Genomic DNA, 18,360 nt, shown 5'->3' on the forward strand with positions numbered 1-18,360 from the left:
GCATACATGACCATAGTTACCTGTTGTTGGCCTGGCTGTGCGTCACAAGAGGCCAATCAGAGGAGAGGCTCATGAATATTAATTATATGGGCCAAAATCGACCTGTTTTTGACACAGCTCCTAAAAAAGGAGCTGTAAAAATATATTGAGATGGATTTTGGCACTTATACCGCAAATATATATTCTTAAGGACATCAACAACTAAAATAAACCTCCAGAAATGTGTACAATATGGGACCTTTAAGAGTGTACTATTTTTGATCATTAACAAGTTTTAAATGTCTTTTTTGTTACTATTTTGAGTTGCAAACTATATTTAATGATTATCAAATAAGTTGAGGAATAAATAATTTCCTTAAAAAATCTTTGTTTTGCATGAAGGACAGGCGATAATGTTCTGAAATGTTGGGGTATCAGTGCTATTAGCATGATATGTAAAGAGCACCAGTGTTGGGGAAAGTTACTTTTAAAAGTAATGCATTACAATATTGAGTTACTCACTAAAAAGTAACTAATTACGTAACTTAGTAACTTTTATTGGAAAGTGATGTGGGCAGTGTTTGTTTGTTTGTTCAATTTTTGGCAAATGTAAAAGCCCTTTCACACCAAAAGCCTCAGGCTGAAGGAAAAATAAATTCACATCTGTAAAGTAGATCACAGAACACACTTCAGAAGATATTTGTATTGCTCAACATGTTTAATTATTGCAGGTTTGCATTATATTTATTCATTTTGAGGAACACTGAATCTGTTTTTTGTGGGTGAGATGAATTAATGCATGTTCACATTTATTCTAGAACTAAAGTAACACCTTACTCCTGATTCCTCTCAACATGGGGAAAGGAGAACTTTCAATCAATAACTGGGGAAAAAGTAACTGCAGTTGCTTATTTGGAAAAGTAACTCAGATATTTTCTTATAAATTAAAAAGTAATGCGTTACATTAATAGTTACTTAAAAAAGTAATCTGATTATGTAGCTCGCCTTACTTTTAATGCATTACCCCCAACACTGAAGAGCACAATAAGCTATCAGATAGTATTGTGTGAATTCTATGAAATGTGTGAATTCTGTGAAATTAGTGAATTATTTAAAAGGTGTAAGTTTGGGATTGATTTGCATTAAGACGATTAAGAATAGAAAATAATCAGTTTCTTTTTTATTTCACAATGCCATCAGCCAGGAAAGACTATCTCATCATATGTGCATGACATTATGATGTCCAAAATGGAAACAGTGACTTTCAGATGGATTCAGATACATGTGATGAAAGTTTTAAACTTAAGTGATGAAAGTATCATTTAGTTCATCAGATTCTGTAAATATAATCTGAACATATATTTTTATAATCAATTATTTTTTCATAAAAATATGACTTATATTATTATTATTATTATTATTATAAATGTTCATATAGGCCACTGATATAAGGTTACAGAAGAAATACATCCTGCAAATGAACCTTTAGATGTCCTCTACATTTGTTCAGATAGTGAGTAAAACACTGAAATTCTGATACTCTAACAACCCAATGTTGCAATATTACATTTCTCTTAAAACTTAAAATGTCAAAAATGTAAAAAATCACTTATTTCTGCATTAGAGACCTCCTACAACAACATTTTAAAGGTGAAAGAATTTTCAGTCTTTCACCTTTAAAAAAGTCACGTAATTAAAAATCAGATAAAGACAGATACTGTAGATTGTATAACAGAAAATTTAAAAGAATGATAGATAGATCTTGTGTAAGTACAATAACTAGATCTGCATTCCCTGAAGGAAATATCAGCACTTGCAAGGCACCAAGAGAAAACAACCAATTTTAGGTAAGGTTAGATTTACAGCTTTGTTCTGTGCAAATAACCCCTTACCAGAAAACAAACTCCTAAACCAGAGGTTTGACTGTAACTAAGGTAAAAAAACAAAACAGAAAAACAAGAAAGAGGGAAAGCAATTTTACCTTTACAGCATGTGTACACATGCAGACCACAGCGAGAAATGTGTGCTGTGATCCGTAGTGAGCAAATTCCTTTAGAATGACTTAAAGGTGCATATGCTGTGCATATGGGCATAGTGAACACAGACACTATGGCATACGTGTTACGGAAACACAGCTATCTACCGCAGAAAGGCTAACCCCGCTCACACCTACTCGGCTTTGCTCTTTTCTGCTCTTTAATTCCGAGATGAAAATTAGCCATTACCAAATTCCTGCTGAGAGTCAAAGTCAAGTGCTGGAGTCGGTCGGCCCTGGATTAACAGGTAACATTTGGCTCGGAAAGCCTTATCTCTGAGAAATGCACTGTGGTGTTTCTCTCTCTCTTTCTCTCTCTCCAGTAATGTTCCCTACACTTAGAGATTAAATCGCTTGCTGCACAAACCCATTTGAGAGCACAAGGAAGGTGAGGGGGATAATCAGCACAGGCACTGGGCCGTGTTTCCTAAACGCGCTCCCAAACATTACTGTGCACGGGCATAAAATTAGCGTCGGGACCTTAAAACGCTGACATTTCGCATGACTTTTGGGAAAGTGACACCATCATATTTTCTTGTAGGATATCATTAAATTTCAACTGCCCTGTGGCAGAGACTTTCCATTAATAACCAATTCTGTGTGTCACTCCGCGCCCCTCTTCTGAAATAATGAGTCCTTTGCTTTGGCTTAATAAATTGAAACATATTCTCAAGGCCACGCTGAAGACAGCCGCACAGATGGGCAGGCGAAGGGGAGGAAATCTTCATAAATCCTTAACTGTCGCACACGGTCAGGGATAAAAACAAAAGCAGCCTTTATGGTGAGCAGTTCAACATAAGAGTGAAAAAAAAAACCCGGCCTTGTGTGGTTGCAGCTAACTGTAGCAGGAGATCCTATCACACATACACAGTGCACATAATAAATCTTAGATCAAATAAAAAAAATTATATTTTCCTTTTCTAAAGATTACTTACAGGTTTTAGCTTTTCTATCATAAAATACTTCAAATTAACAATCATTGCAGGAGAGTCAGATTAATGTTTTCTTTAAATAGTTCAAATAGACTTCTGGTTTTGTAGTTCAATCGCATTTGCCCTGGCATGAGCCCTTAATTATTGCCACATTGTTTGATTGCATTATTATTGCATTATTTACATTATTTACATTTGCATTTATTTATTGTTGTTGATATTGTCAAAATCATCAAAATCAACATTTCAACTTATTGAACTTATCAACTTATTAAAAGAAAAAATTAAAAGTTTGTCATGATTTATTCATCCTGTCATTCCAAAACTGAATTCAGACCTTGGTTTTACTATAGTAAAAGTGTGGTAACCATGGTTTTTTGCCGTATAGATTACTCCTGGCTTTTGATTACTACAAATACCATGGTTAAACTATAGTTAGTGTAGCAAAATCATGGCTAATTTGTGGTTATCATGGTTTAAAGTTTTTATTTGTAGTAAAAGCATGGTTAATTTTTGTAAGTGCTCAGAAATAAAAAATTTTTTTTAAGTTTTGACTGTTTTTGTCTGTTGTCAAGGGGGTCTACAACAACACAGGATCCAACAACAACAACAACAACAACAACAAAAAAAACACTGAGACATTTTTTTAATCCTCTTTTGTGCTCCACAGACTCATGCTTTGTGATTTCATGTTCAGTATTGTCATAAACATCTTGTTTTCTGGTTGTGGGCCATCCAAAGCGGCAGCAATGCAAAGAGTCTGCAAACCCTAGCAGAAGAAGATATCTTGTCTTTTTATACGGCCCGTGTCATATTTATTGCATAAAGGTCAGAGTGTTCATTTGTTCAAAGTCAGCGTTTTTCCACGCTCCTCCATGTAATAAATGCAGAGGGGATGTCATTATTGGACCGCTGAGGATTAAAGGCTTGACTGCCTGTGATGACTGCATAAAAAAGCCCCTCCACTACTTTTGTTTCTTCAAGTGAGCGTCCTACAGGAAGACCGCACTTGGCACACAATGACAACCATCGTCATAAACAGACACTCCTCAAAGGTGGATGGTGCATTGGTGAGAGAGGGTTGCGTAACCCGATTAATAAAGGTAAAGAAGGATGAGTAACTAATGCTCTCAAAGGCCTTTGAATTAATTGCCTTTTGAAAAGCAAATGTATTCAGGACTTGTATGTTAGTGGAGGGTCTTGTTTACGGTCTATGTGGGGGGTGACGATCATTAGGGTCTGGAAATCGAACATGTTGCAGTCAAGAGTCTAAAAAAGGAGCTTTTTTAGGACGGGGGTGTTATTATTAGCATGCATTACAGGAGAAATCAGAGTCCATTTATTGATCATCGAACCCTTACTGGTGCACACCTGAAAGCCAGATTACTACAATCACACTCTGGAAGCCTTCTGCGCAATCTAGTGCTAATCATCTCTAGATATGGGTATGTGTGGATGTCTTTATTTATTTTTTGTTAACTGGAATTGTTCTCAGTTCACATCTGGTTGAATTTGCTACATCTTTTAAGAATGCGCACATTGGCGTCCTTACACGAAAACAAATGCGTTTTGGTGCCAATATGTAAATGCCTTCCACATTTTACACACAATGACATTAGAAATTCAAACAAGGAGTAAAAAACCCGACATAATCAAAACGCTTTGATAGAACGAGCACTCGAACACTGAGAAATGGAAGATAGTCTGCAGTCTGATCACAGTGGAGTGCGTTCCGTCGAAGACGGGCGGACATATTAATGTGATTCGCAGCAATCCTACAGGGAATGAGGATGTTTGGGGCGACAATCGACTCTGGCACTAATCCAGGCTCTATGTACTGAGCCGCTTTGGAGACCGAAGATGAAAGACAAAAAGAAATGTAAATGTAAACTTTTTAAAAAGCAGAGCTTAGGAGCCCCCTGTCTGACGCCCTCTCTCTCTGTCTCTCATGCCCTCGTGAGCAGAAGAAAATGGATGCAAATCCATTTGCGTCTGGTTCACAGCTATCAAAAAAAAATACTTAGGATTTTTAAAAGCGGGTGATGTGTTAAACGTGTGGAAATCTGTTTTGATAACATTATTCATAACACTGGCTTTGCGCAGCTTGAATTAATAACACTCCATTTACAGATGGAAGAAAGCTGGCATGGTATTTCCAGTTAAAGAGATTAATTTTTAAACACCTAATTGACAGGCCGGGGTTAGGCGGGATAAGCAACAGCATCTCCAGGCCTGTGGCTGCAAAGTCAAGGTGACTGGAACACTTAGGCGAGCTTTCAAATGCTGCGAGAGAGAAGAGAATTAGTCCTCCCGCAGTTTTTCTCCTCCCCCTATTCTCTTTTATTAGGAACGATTTTGTTCGCAGTCAAAGGATATAACAGCCCTAAGTATCCGTTGATAATTACGGAATAGTGAAATTTTTAAATTTGACACACTTTGCCCTAAACTCAGCAGCTTAATAAGGGAACAGCACTATACTGTGTGAGCGCTCCAATGTGACATTAAAGGGATAGTTCGCCTAAACATTTATGTGTCATTGCAAACCTGCATGCTGTTTTCTCCAAACAACAAAACAGATTTTTCATTTTGGGGTGAATTATCGATTTAATAGGAGTTTTGATAAAACTACAAAGTGAAATCTGCGTTTTAAGTCAGCTGATTGTTACGCCTGGTAAACCGGCTTCAGAACATGCTGTTCACAAAACAAAAACGTTCACTGAAAACAATCGTCTTTGAGGTATTTAATTGTTATGTCTAGGACGTCTGGGTCATAGAAAGTCAGGGTCAGCCTTACCTAAACACAACAGTTGTTCTTAAGCTTTCGCATTTTGAATCACAAATGAGCAGAAACGGCAATGCTAATTGTTACATTTCGTCTGTCCAAGGGCAAACAAATGATAAATTTGTTCACAGCAGTGCGCATAGCGTTAAGCGCAGATGCTCGGATATGTACTTAGAATTCACAAAGAGACGTCCATGCTGCATATGGAACCTCGTTCATTGTAATTGCCCTTCCAGTGCAAAACAAAAAGAAAGTCGCTTGCAAACTGAGAGAAAGGAAAACGGTGGAACTAGTCAAAAAACGAAGCCCTAACCCTCTAGGCCAAGAGCTGCGTCTTTCCTTTTTATCAGAGCAGGTGTCTCCGCAGCACATTGCTCCCTTTGAAATGAAGGGTAACATAAAACGGCCCTGGCGTGTTGTGATGGACAAGGAGATTTCACCTTCTCTAGTGAATGATAATACATTATTAAATTTGCCTCTCTGCTCGCGAGATACTCTTAGCTGACCACAGCATATTTATCTCTCTATCTAAGCCTTACATCTTGGCAGGAGAAAGCATTCTGTCACTTTTAAGGCATTTCAAAGATTAGAAAGAACCACTTGCTTTTCAACATTCCTAAAAGCACTGTCTTTCTTGTGGAATGTGATTAGCAGTCCATGGTATCACGTAATGGAACATTCATGAGGGAGAACAAATATCCAAATGAAGCGCCGTGTCCTGGAGGGACGGCCCACGTTTGCATCATCAGCACTATTTGTTTCGCTGCTCGCAAACTTGATTGATCCTCTATTGAATGATTTTTTTTTTCTTTTCGCGCCCCTTCATTTCGACAGAACACACTGACAAGTTGTTTGATCATACACCGTGATTGTCTGCCAAGTCACATTTCAGATCCCCATGGCTAATGATCCAGCCTTTTGTCTTAGGAAAAGTCGGCCGAGTCAGCACAAGCCTCAGTCCGTTTCACTTTTGAAGCCAGAACCGCAAGGACACTTAAAAAGGCGATAGAAAACATGCTTGGAAAGCAAGTGTGTCTGATGAAAGGAGAGCGAGCAAGTTTACAATGATCAGACGTGGAGTTAAAGAACCGGAGGTGTGTTGTAAGTAACGTTTGCTAAGCAAAAACCAATGTCTCTATAACGATGCAAGATGGCGGTTGTAAAACTGCCCAACCGGAAACATTTTTAAAGTACGTATCTTCTGTATTTTCCATCGCTACCTTTTAAATTTACACCATAATGATTAGCAGCTACTGTACAGAATGTAATACATAAAACAGTCTGTTTTTGCCTCAGAGTAAAACAATGAAAAGCACTTTCTGAATTTATTTCTTGTAATTATGACTTCACATCTCCCATCTGTATCAAATTCAAGAAAGTAACTTTATTTCTTATTGTAAAATTTGTCACAGTTACCTTTTTTTCTCTCTAAGGCTTTGCCTTTCATAGTTACTTCTTCTTAATTTCTGTACTTACAGACAAATACAGTGGAAAACATCTCCCTTTCCCATAATCAAGCTGTTAAACATGTAATATGATACAGAATCAAACATCACAATGTTTACTTTGCTGAAAAGGTCCATAGGATTTGTACAATTTCCTGCAGTATGCTAAGTGAAATTAGCCCGATTATTTCTCAAGCGTTACGCTCTAAATGAAATAAAGCCTCCGTCCTTGGGGTTTGTGAAGACAATTACATCAGCAAAGCAATCTAATGAGTTTCCATTCTTGCACTGCAAGAACAATATCTAATTCTGCCAGATGCAAAAATATAAAAAAAACACAGTAGATTTCCCCACTCTCTTCACATCTATTAAATTTAACGTCAGGAAACTTGAAAAATCTAAGATCTTACAATGTTAGTCCATCTGCAAGTTACAATACGCAAATGCAATGTTACATGCAATCAGACTAACCATAAAAGAACGAAAGCATGGTTTTTGTACATCACACATCACTTTTTTTTTTTAAACATGATTCACTTTTTTCTCTTTGATTTGAGTTTTTAAAAGCAAAGAACTTTTATTTTCGTGTCTTTTGATGTTCTTGAGGATGAGGTATTTTATGATGAAATCATATAATGGCTAACACATGCTTCGCCATTCACTGACCAGCTGGCAAATTATCGGAGTGATACTGCGGCTGCCATGCTCCATTATTCATATGACTGCATCTCTGCGCTTGTCTGTTTGGCCAAATCAGATCCGTTTATTCCACGCACATTTAATGCTGAATTCAGAGGAGGGGGTGTAGGCATCAATCACTCGCATAACCGAAGTCATGATGTACTGTCAATAGAGAGACTCGGTGACGGTACGGTGTTACTTCAAAGTTTCACAATATGCCTGTGATGAGGATGTGGTCATTTGCGAATTTGAATAACATGGTAACTAAGAAAAGGGGAAAGGGTAATAATCATCTAGACTTGTCAAATGGAGACATCAAGATTATCTGTAGCAATACTTTTCAATAAGAAGTGATGCTTTATGTAGACTTCACTGAAAGAGACTAAATGATTTTGTGATCGGATGTGATTGAAGCATTATTACAAAATGTGGTACAATAAACTACTGAAAAAGTGCTTGTGCATTTTTACAATATGAACGCCCTTTACACAAATCAAATTTTGCATAACTAAACACATGCCATGGGGCATCAACATTACATTGCCACTCATCAATGTCATCAAAAGTGACTCATCTGTGATGATCAATAATACAGGAATAATTTATGTGAGAGCAGCTCTCATTTGGTAAAAATAAACCTTTACCATTCCTTTGGGCAACAGAAACTGTTTGCAGTTATTATCCCATAAATTACTCTTCTAGTGTTGTTATTGTGCAACGCTTAGCTACAGCTCCCGCCCATATGTGGATATATTCACGAGCGGCTCCCCCAAGGAGAGGAACCATGTTAAATGTTTGATGTCCAAAATGAGTTTACTGCCAAAGGCTTTAGAGCCTTTCAAATTTCCTTGTTTGTCAACTACCTGCTGTTTCACAAGAGCGAGGCTTGTCAAAAACAATTCTGACAGATTCCCTTTGTGAAGCAATTCAATTAGTCCAGACTTTATAATAAATGTGAGCGAACTGTTCGCTTTTTTGCTTCACTTCAAGGTGAGGCGCCACTTAAATCTGTCTAAACTTCTACTGCCAGAGAAATGCTGGCAAAAAATGAAGGTGATGATATATTATTTTACAGAACTTTATATTTATTAACTCAGAGTGATAGCATTGTGGTAAAATAACTTATAAAAACAAGGGACCGTCTTTATGAGTTAAATCATTCAACTCAACCAAGACTTTGAAAAACACTGATTTATTCAGGAGCAAAACCGGTCACTGCCTTTAGTCCTTTTTGGACGGTAATTGTTTCTCATGTGGTCATCTTTGAAAATAAATTTACATGGCACCTTAGTGATAAAACTCATGGATTCAAAAGCCGATTTTAATCACGGCGGAGAAGCCAGTTCCTTGATCCTACAAACCCGGGCCAGTCACATGATTGTTGATTGTCTCCTGTAATTAAAATGTATTTTATTCAGAAATGTTGTCAAATATATTTAAAATGACCTTATTATTATGTAAATTGTATCCTTATTATTGCAAGCATATTTTATATAATATAATCCTATTTATTGATTTCAATCTTCTGTTTAAAAACAGGAAAATAGATGTGCTATATATATAATTGTATATTTTTAAATTGTATTGCATACCTGTTGCTGCAATAATACAGACCCATATCAAATGTTTACATGCTTTTCATCTCTTTCTTCTTTTTTGTTCTTAACAGATCCCACTCGCTGTGGTGGAGCAGTTATGAATATTGTTCTTGTAAATACACAGCATTTCAGCAAAAAATATGCATTCAAATTACAGTAACAGTTACCGTATTCGGCAGTGGTCAAAAAGGGTTAAACAGTACATTTTTAATCGATTTCTTCTTGTAAACTCAGAGATGTAGTTTCAGACGGCAATTAAATTACCACACAACCTTGCCGTTTGTCAAAAAACAGTAGGTAATTTGGTCAGGGATTTTTATGCAGATGGTGGGAGAAAAACACAGGTATTCTGCAATTGGATGGCAATAAATTCACAAATTAACCCCTGTAAATGCTGAAAATTATGGAAGCATGTTTCCTCCACTGAATAAAAAAAATATTGTAATTGCGTAATTGCGACTTTTTAACTCATAATTTTGACTTTTTTTCCCCTCAGAATTATGAGATATAAACTCACAATTGAGAGTTTCAAAGTCATAATTGCATGATATAAACTCGCAATTGTGAGTTTTACGTCAGAATTGCAAGATAAAAACTAAAAATTCTGACTTTCAGAATTGTGTGATATAAACTGGCAATTGCGAGTTATAGTCAGAATTGCGAGACAAACACATTTTTGAGAAATAAAGTCAGAATTGCGAGTTTATATCTCAAAATTGTGATTTTTTTTCTCAGAATTGTGAGTTTATAGCTCGCAATTCTGACTTTATAACATGCAATTGTGAGTTATTAAGTCAGAATTGTGAGATATAAACTCGCAATTCTGAGAACATATAAGTTTTCCCCCTTAAAATTAGACTTTCTAACTTGCAATTGAGAATTTATATCTCACAATTCCCAGAAAAAAGTCAGAAGCGAGTTTGAAAAAACATCAGAACTGTGAGATAAAAAGTCGCAATTACCTTTTTTTTACTTTTTATTCAGTGGCGGAAACAGGCTTCCATAAAAAATAGCTTACGTCCCCATAAGAAACAATTACCATCTAAATAGGAGTTTTGAGTGCATTACTGCATCATTCACTATTTTGATTCGCTCAAAAACACCTTCATTTATTAACAAAACAAGTGAATGATTCAATGACTCACTTATTTTGTTTGTTGCTATAAATGATGCAATGTTGAGTAAATGATTCAGTGACTCATTCACTTGTTTTGTTAATAAACAAATGTGTTTTTGAGTGAATCAAAATAGTGAATGATGCAATATTGAGTAAATGATTCAATGACTCACTTATTTTGTTTGTTGCTATAAATGATGCAATGTTGAGTAAATGATTCAGTGCATCATTCACTATTTTGATTCGCTCAAAAACACATTCATTTATTAACAAAACAAGTGAATGAGTCACTGAATCATTTACTCAACATTGCATCATTTATAGCAACAAACAAAATAAGTGAGTCATTGAATCATTTACTCAATATTGCATCATTTAAAGAAATATTGTGTCTAAAATGGAAGCCACTTAATATTAACTTTTTGTTAACTGTTGTGCAAGTCATTTTATCATGTACACATTCATTCATTTCTGATTTATTCAGGAACAAAGCACCAGTACTGTTTGACTTAGTCTGAAAATATTTTCCTTTGGTGGATCAAAAATACAAAAAGTATTGCGTCTAAAATCCAAGCTACTTAATATTAATAGACATACACATAAATGTGAAGTGATTGCCTAAACGCAAAAGACACAAAGACTGTCCTGAATGCATCTGCTACAGCTAGCCTGGATACAGATGACGTCGATACCTCAAACGTAATATTTCGCAATGAAGCGAAAGTGCATGGCGTGGCATTAATTTAATGCTCTGCCATGACCATAAAGATCAAACAAGTGAAGAAATATCATTAAACCATTGGAATGTAATCTCATTTGTCTAAACAAACTGATCCAATGAACAACCCTAATTAAAAAAGCTGCCATAAACAAAAGCAGGCCAAGCCAGACGGGCCCCTCCTCTTTAACAATGGGGCACATTTATTTTATTAATCTAATGCATCATGTATCATATCATTACAGTTCAATATATCTATCATTAATTTTATTCCCTTCACTTAAGGCTTTTATTGGGATTACTTTGGTTATTAGTTGGTCTAATGTATTGGTTACCTCCAGATCTGGCGCTACGATCTCTCTCATCTCGCGGCATAAACCTGTGCGTGTTATTCAAATTGCCTCATTTATTATGATAGCTTCCTCATGTAAATTGTGCTGACTGCTCGCCCTTGCACAGTCCTCATTAGACTAATGAAAACCTTCAAACGAAAAAACTAAACAACCTGCCAAATAAAGGTCTGAGGTTATTATGAAAATTACAACTCTGGGAGCCAGGAGAAGCTCTGTTCATTAATTCATGCTCAGCAAATTGGTAACTAATTTAGTTGCACTCCTCTGCATTAATGGATTATTTTATAAAAATGTTTTCCACAGCCCGAGACCTTTGCCGCACACGTTAGAGAGCTTTGGATTCTAATCAAGAGGAGTGACATATTAAGCATGCCAAGCGTCTGAATGATAATGCAGCAGCGATGCAAATAGACAATGTGGATTTTCACTCGGTCGGAGAGAATCAGGACCAATCTAACTCAATTGATATCTAAAGGGGCTGGTGGAACCGTGGCATGCTGGGGGATTAGACGGATCCACCTCCACGTCTCCATTGGGGAACAACAGGAAAAAATGTTCTGATGAATCACACGTGTTGTGATAATGTTATCGTAAACAGGCTGGGATGTCAGCGGCGTCAGTCCAAACATACAGTACACAATCAGTTACAAGAAACGTGAGATCGGGACTGAACAAAACACATCGACAGCACACACCAATCCCCGCAAGACCCACACAAACACCTCTTCTCCACCCCCCCGCCCATCACACCTAAGGCCTGACCTGTAAATTCATATAATCATGCTAATTACTTTGATTCACAGGCTTGCTTGGTCTATGGAAGAGACCAATACAGCGCCTCCTCTCCGGGCAGATCCAGCAGGGGACGTGCAGCCCAGTGATTTCCACCGTGGTTTTAATGTCATTATCACCCTCTCCAACACTTCCCCAGCCCTGCCTTCCGCCTGGAGAGAATTCTCAAATCTATTATTTGCTTCAATTTGTGTTTAATGCAAAGCGTGTGAAAGGACACTTGATTTTTTCTTTGCCAGACCAAAGTAAATAGTCAAAAGTATAGACATTTGTCAAATGTTAAGCTATCTTCAACTTTATACTTAAAAGCTGGAGATGTTTTGATAGATTGGTTTGGATAAATTTCAGTAAAAAGGCTTCTGAGAATCATAATAAATTTGTTTTTACATTTTTAAATAGACACTCCACACGTGTTTATTCATTTATTTCTGTTCAGACCTTTGTGAGACTGCTCTGTAATAAGTGAAATATTACAATTTAAAATGAAAATTTAATTTGAATATATTTTAAATGTATTTTTTTTCTGTGATGGCAAAGCTGAATTTTCAGCATCACCATCCAGTCTCCAGTGTCACAAGATCCTTTAGAAATCATTTTAATATGCTGATTTGGTGTTTAATAAACAATTCTTATTAATATCAATGTTGAAAATAGTTCTGCTGCTTAAGACGAGACACTGCAGGTGAATAGGGTAAAAAAAATTACTAATAGTTATCACCTTACTTAGTTGATTGATTACATTGATAATTGCAAACATTTTTTGTATTACAAGTTTTCTAAAATGTTAGGTTTTGATATGCAAATGGGGCATTATTTAATGGATTATGCACAAATTTGCATACAGTTATAGTACAAAAAGCTAAACACTGGATGAGGTCAGTTTCAAAATTCTTGTTAATTGTTTTTTGACATATTAGAGTAAAATGTTTTTACAGAAGGAATCTCATTTTTTCACTCTATAATTCAGAATAAACTTAGAACAGACAGAAAACAATATATTTGTAACATTTTTTGGGGAATAAATTGTTGTATAAAATCAAGCAAATTATATATGAACAAATTCCTCTGTAAAAACCTTCAGGATATACACAAGAATAAAAATGTAAAGTTGTGGTGTGTGTAAGTGCTACTGAAGTGGAGATTTATGGCTCAGTGTAGGAGAAAAAACTCTTTTTGAAAAAGAAAAAAAAAACGGCCTTTAAAAATATGGATTGTAATTGAAATCTACTGACACTAATAGATAAAGTGCTATAAAAGAAACACTTAACAGTGTCTTTTGGATGTTTTCTTTCCACTAGTCTGAAAAAACACTTTATGAAAAACCAAAAAGCCCAAAAACTTCACAGGTGCATGAAAAAACTGTTTTTTTGTTTGTTTTTTTGGGGGGGGGGTTTTGCCTGCAGTGTCTCGCCTTAATATTTTTGTCAAAATGTGGAAAATTTATTTGTGACTTTTGGATATTTTAAGCATTCTTGCCTGTATTTTCTCAGAAAAAAAAAAACACATTACCAAATGACTGTATCAGGGAGAGATTACCAAGTGTCATTTCCAAAAATATCAATGTTTTCAGTATTACAGAAACCAAAACATGACATCAAGCACAGCAGTGTCATGCTCAAAAGTATTACCAACATTTTCATAAAATAAAACAATAGTGTTATTTGTTGGTTTAATGTACTAAACTCTGACCTTTCTCCAGGTGCATTCTCTTGGCCTCGTGGCCTATGTCGTGAGTCGCCAGATCGCCCTCTTTAGGCCCGGGTAAGATGCTGGGAGACAGGCCCAGTAATGCATGGTTCATCGACAGTCCGTTCTGATGCACAGCTTTGAGAGAACACAGAGACACATTATTCCCATCTTCAAACACTCTCAATTGACAACGCAAAACACCTCGAGTGATAAATAATGATTCTAGTTGAAAAGAGCCCTCGTCGTCCAGTGGCTAGAGAAGGTGAATACGTCCTTGGCTTTCAACTGTTTGTGACTTGTGGTATACCTCATCTCCAAATCAATGCGCCAGTCAATCAAAATCACATTTGCCACTCTGCCTGGCGCATGCAATTCTCAGTGCAATTCTCTGTAACATCTGAGATGAGGCGACAGAACTTCAGCAAAAAAAAATCTGTTTATAAATAAATGCCTCTTTACAAAAACTGGAGACCACTAGTAAAAATATTGTTTAATAACATTTCTTAAATAAAAATTATATTAGTAGCATAATAATTTTAGTAAAAGAAAAAAACATAAAAACTGCAAAAACGTAGTTATCTTACTACTGTAATTAAACAATGGGGTTTGATTCAATGACAGCAGTACCGGAGCAGCATAAAGTTCACAAGTTTGTGTAAAATTTGATAATGTTGATTTGAGACAAGCATTAATGGCACAACTGACTGTTCACAAGATCAATGTCACAAATTTAATTTGGCTTGCGGCTTAGAAATGAAGCATAGTCTTATTAAAGGGATAGTTCACCAAAAATGAAAATTCTGTCATTAAATACTCATGACGTTCCAAACCCGTGAGACCGCAAGAATGCAACTGAGGCCCAGAAAGGTAGTAAGAACATGATTAAAATAGTCCATGTGAGATCAGTGGTTCAACGTTAATTTTATTAAGCTACGAGAATACTTGATAAAATTGAGGTTGAACCACTGATGTCACACTATTTTAATTACGAGATATGAGGACTATTTTAATGATGTCCTTACTAGCTTTCTGGGCCTTAAACATGGTAGTTCAGGGTCAGAAAACTCTTGGATTTAATCAAAAATGTTGTAATTTGTGTTCTGAAGATGAAAGAAGGTCTTATGGGTTTGGAACGATATGAGGGTGAGTAATTAATGACGGAATTTTCATTTTTGGGTGAACTATCTCTTTAAGTAAACCTAAATGTCTTATTTATTTTACATCATATTTAACGTTTGGACCTCAAATAAGTATTGAATGAAAATAACCAGTTACTTGTTAAGATACGGCTCCCAGAATAACATCATAAAACATGGTACCATATTTCAAAGATGACGAGAAACATACATACAGGCTCTCTCAGTGATTAAGGACATTGTTTTCATTTTATGAGACAGCTAATGATGAAAACATTTGAGGTCTGTCTTTGCTCAACGTGTTGCAGATCGAAACGTAAAGATTAAAAAAAGATAGCTAATATCTCTTTGCCATCTGTTGAAAACAACAGAAAGCGGGGAGGGACGCACATGTGCTACGCTCTTAACAAGAGGCATTTTTTAGTGCGGTATTTAGTAGCTCTTGAGCGCGTGTGCGCCGATGTGCGGAGTCGCTGGAAGAGACGAGGGAGAGAAATTGAGAGACAAAGAGAGTGGGAGAGAGATTTATGAGGTGAACATACGCATTCTGTCGGAGGAGCTCTCCGTGTGCGCGGGAGAGCTGGAGACGCTGCTGCTGCGCTGGGATGAGGGACGGCTCCCCGGCCTCCTGCCGTCTTCCAGAGAGGGGGCAGGGGAGGGACTGTCGGGGACCCGTTCCTGCACAGCCAACAGGAAAAACAAACACAGCCGGGGCAGCCATTACATGACACACTCTTTTCAGCAACACACTTCCACGGACACACAAGCGTCCATGCTTCTTTTCTTTTTTTATTGTGAGACACCGCTCCCCTCCCCACCACCCCGTCTTCTGCATCCATTCCTTGCTTTCTTTCCCAGGCTATTGTCTGACAGTCTGCTCCCTGTAATGCCGTACGAAAGCACGGATCACACACCACCCAGCCCCCTCCACCTTCCCTCGATGGCTGATGAGAGATGTGCACGACACAATGAGAGAACGGCGCCGTGGGTTACCTTAATCACTGATGTCACCATTCGGGATGGGGCACTCTGTCCCTGTGCTGCGGCGGCCATATTGGCGATGGTGCTGAGGTGGTTCATCTGACTCATCGCCATGGTGACGGATGCGGGAGGCAGGCTGACAGGGATCAGGGGGTGGGGCATCATCATAAACGGCAGTTCCAAGCCTGAAGATGAGAGAGGAGAGTAGCTGATTAATTAATCATTTCTGGCATTAAGTTGTGTGCAAATGGAAGACGCTTGTGTGTGACAGAAAAGAAAGCATAGTGCTGAAGAAGAGAGCAAGATTTAAAGGAGAAACGCTATGAATTATTCACACGTGACCTATTGTGTGAGCACCGTGGCTTACAGAGTAAATATTCATTAAATAATAATCGTCACATTAGATACTGTATTATACCAAAGCTGCTGACGACTATAAACAAAAATAAGTAATTGCAGCATTTTGGAGCCATTATGGTCATTAGAAACATAAATATTCACTTTCGCTGTTAATAATACATATGGCTGTTAATAATATATGGCATTACGGTGATTACAGTCATAATAACCTAATAATTGTGAAATTTAAACTAATCTTTATTATGCTGGGAAAGAGAAAAATTATGGAAATATCTCACCATTAATAGTAAATGCATTCAAAATATCTGCGGAAAAATAAGGCAAACATGAAAGGCATTAGTTAGAATGAGCAAAAACGAGCCAATTAAAACTAAGTGTGTATCATGAGATGCCTACAAGCTAATTACGAGTATTTGTGCCAGAAACTCCATTACTCGTAGAACAGAGTGCATTTATAACGTCATTTTCAAGTCCTTGATAGCTACATGGGATTGAAATCATTAAGACACAAAGTATTTTGATGAGAAAACCCAGAGAACATGTGAACGCACTGCTAAACTCGTATATATATAACGAAGGCGAACTGTGCTACATTCTTAGACAGTGATTAAATGGGTAGAAAGGAAGCTGTCCCGCTTTTTCAAAGGACATATGCACACAAATAAGGTCACAGCCTGGTGTGTGTCCCTGAACTAAAGACCCACTCACTCCCACTCCTGACTTTGAACTAAAGGATCAAAAGTAAGCGAGAGAAATTTTGGTCTCGGGCGGTCAAAGGCAGCACTCGAGCGCTTGAAAGACAACTTGAGTGTTCGCAGTGGATCCGATGGAGCGAGCGGGCGGCCCCTGCTCCGTCCCACGCTTCCCCTTTATCGGCTGGCTCAAGGTAACGGGAGACACAGAGGGATAATCCAGCGAGTTGTTTTTGTGCGAAATATCAGTGGCCAAGGGCTGAGAGAGAGTCTACATCAGAAAAATAAAAGTAAAAAAGAAAAACCCTTCAGTGTCACCGCTCCGCGGAGGAGCATTGTACATTTCCATAAGAAAGATGACCAGCAGATACACGGGGAAAACACATTCCCCGACATTAAAAAGGAGGCGGAGATTAAAAGAACGAGGGGCCAAGCAGCACCTTGTAAAGGCGTCTCTCCTCGAGTGCCGAGTCTGAATCAATTACCGCTCGCAGGACCGGACTCAATTAAAACCTGCCACGGCGCCAGCGTGTGATTGCAGGATACTTACAGCGCCACGTCGAAACAAATTGAGAGAGGCATTCATGCACGTATCTACCTTTCAGAGCTTTCGAGAGGCGGATTGAGTGCCGGCGCGCCTTTGTGATTCGCTCAAGAAGATCTGACTGGATTTCAGGAAATCAACATTTACAAGAGAGGGGAGAAACGTATTAAAGTCTGATATGACTTTGCTTTTGTCATTTAAATGGGCGTCCTTTATCAGCCCGCCGGTGAATGATGTCTGTTGTGTTGACCGAGTTCCACAAAGCAGAACTCTCTGCGTGTGTGAACGACTGCGGGTTTACAGTAGCAGACTGCTCTCAGGGGCCTAATCTCTCTCCCTCGCTCTCCCCGTCCCACCTCCTTTCATGTTCCGCCATCCTTAAGTGATGTTTCAGCCATAATGGCCTATTGAAAAGCGTAAGAAAACATGATACAAGCTAAAAGAGGTCCACCAAGGCTTTTCAGACAGACTCAAAGGCGATGAACTGTGGATGTCTAGAATCCAGATGTCAACTGTTTTATTTTTC

General features: G+C 37.6%; 1 protein-coding gene across 6 annotated transcripts in view; it reads right to left on the minus strand.

The window, feature by feature from the left end:
- The window catches only part of dachd (dachshund d), a 138,093-nt gene that overhangs the window by 21,647 nt on the left and 98,086 nt on the right, over window positions 1–18,360 (minus strand). For 3 of the 6 annotated variants that reach the window (XM_073845236.1, XM_073845237.1, XM_073845235.1), the window contains exons 4-7: window positions 16,877–16,903; window positions 16,251–16,423; window positions 15,800–15,935; window positions 14,122–14,256 (exon numbers count right to left, since the gene is read on the minus strand). In XM_073845236.1, the coding sequence (XP_073701337.1) occupies window positions 14,122–14,256; window positions 15,800–15,935; window positions 16,251–16,423; window positions 16,877–16,903 (471 nt within the window). The remainder of the gene's footprint in view (window positions 1–14,121; window positions 14,257–15,799; window positions 15,936–16,250; window positions 16,424–16,876; window positions 16,904–18,360) is intronic. The other 3 variants (XM_073845240.1, XM_073845239.1, XM_073845238.1) reach the window with 1 other exon arrangement.

Source organism: Garra rufa, chromosome 8 (genome assembly GCF_049309525.1).
Source record: "Garra rufa chromosome 8, GarRuf1.0, whole genome shotgun sequence".
Classification (NCBI taxonomy): domain Eukaryota; kingdom Metazoa; phylum Chordata; class Actinopteri; order Cypriniformes; family Cyprinidae; genus Garra; species Garra rufa.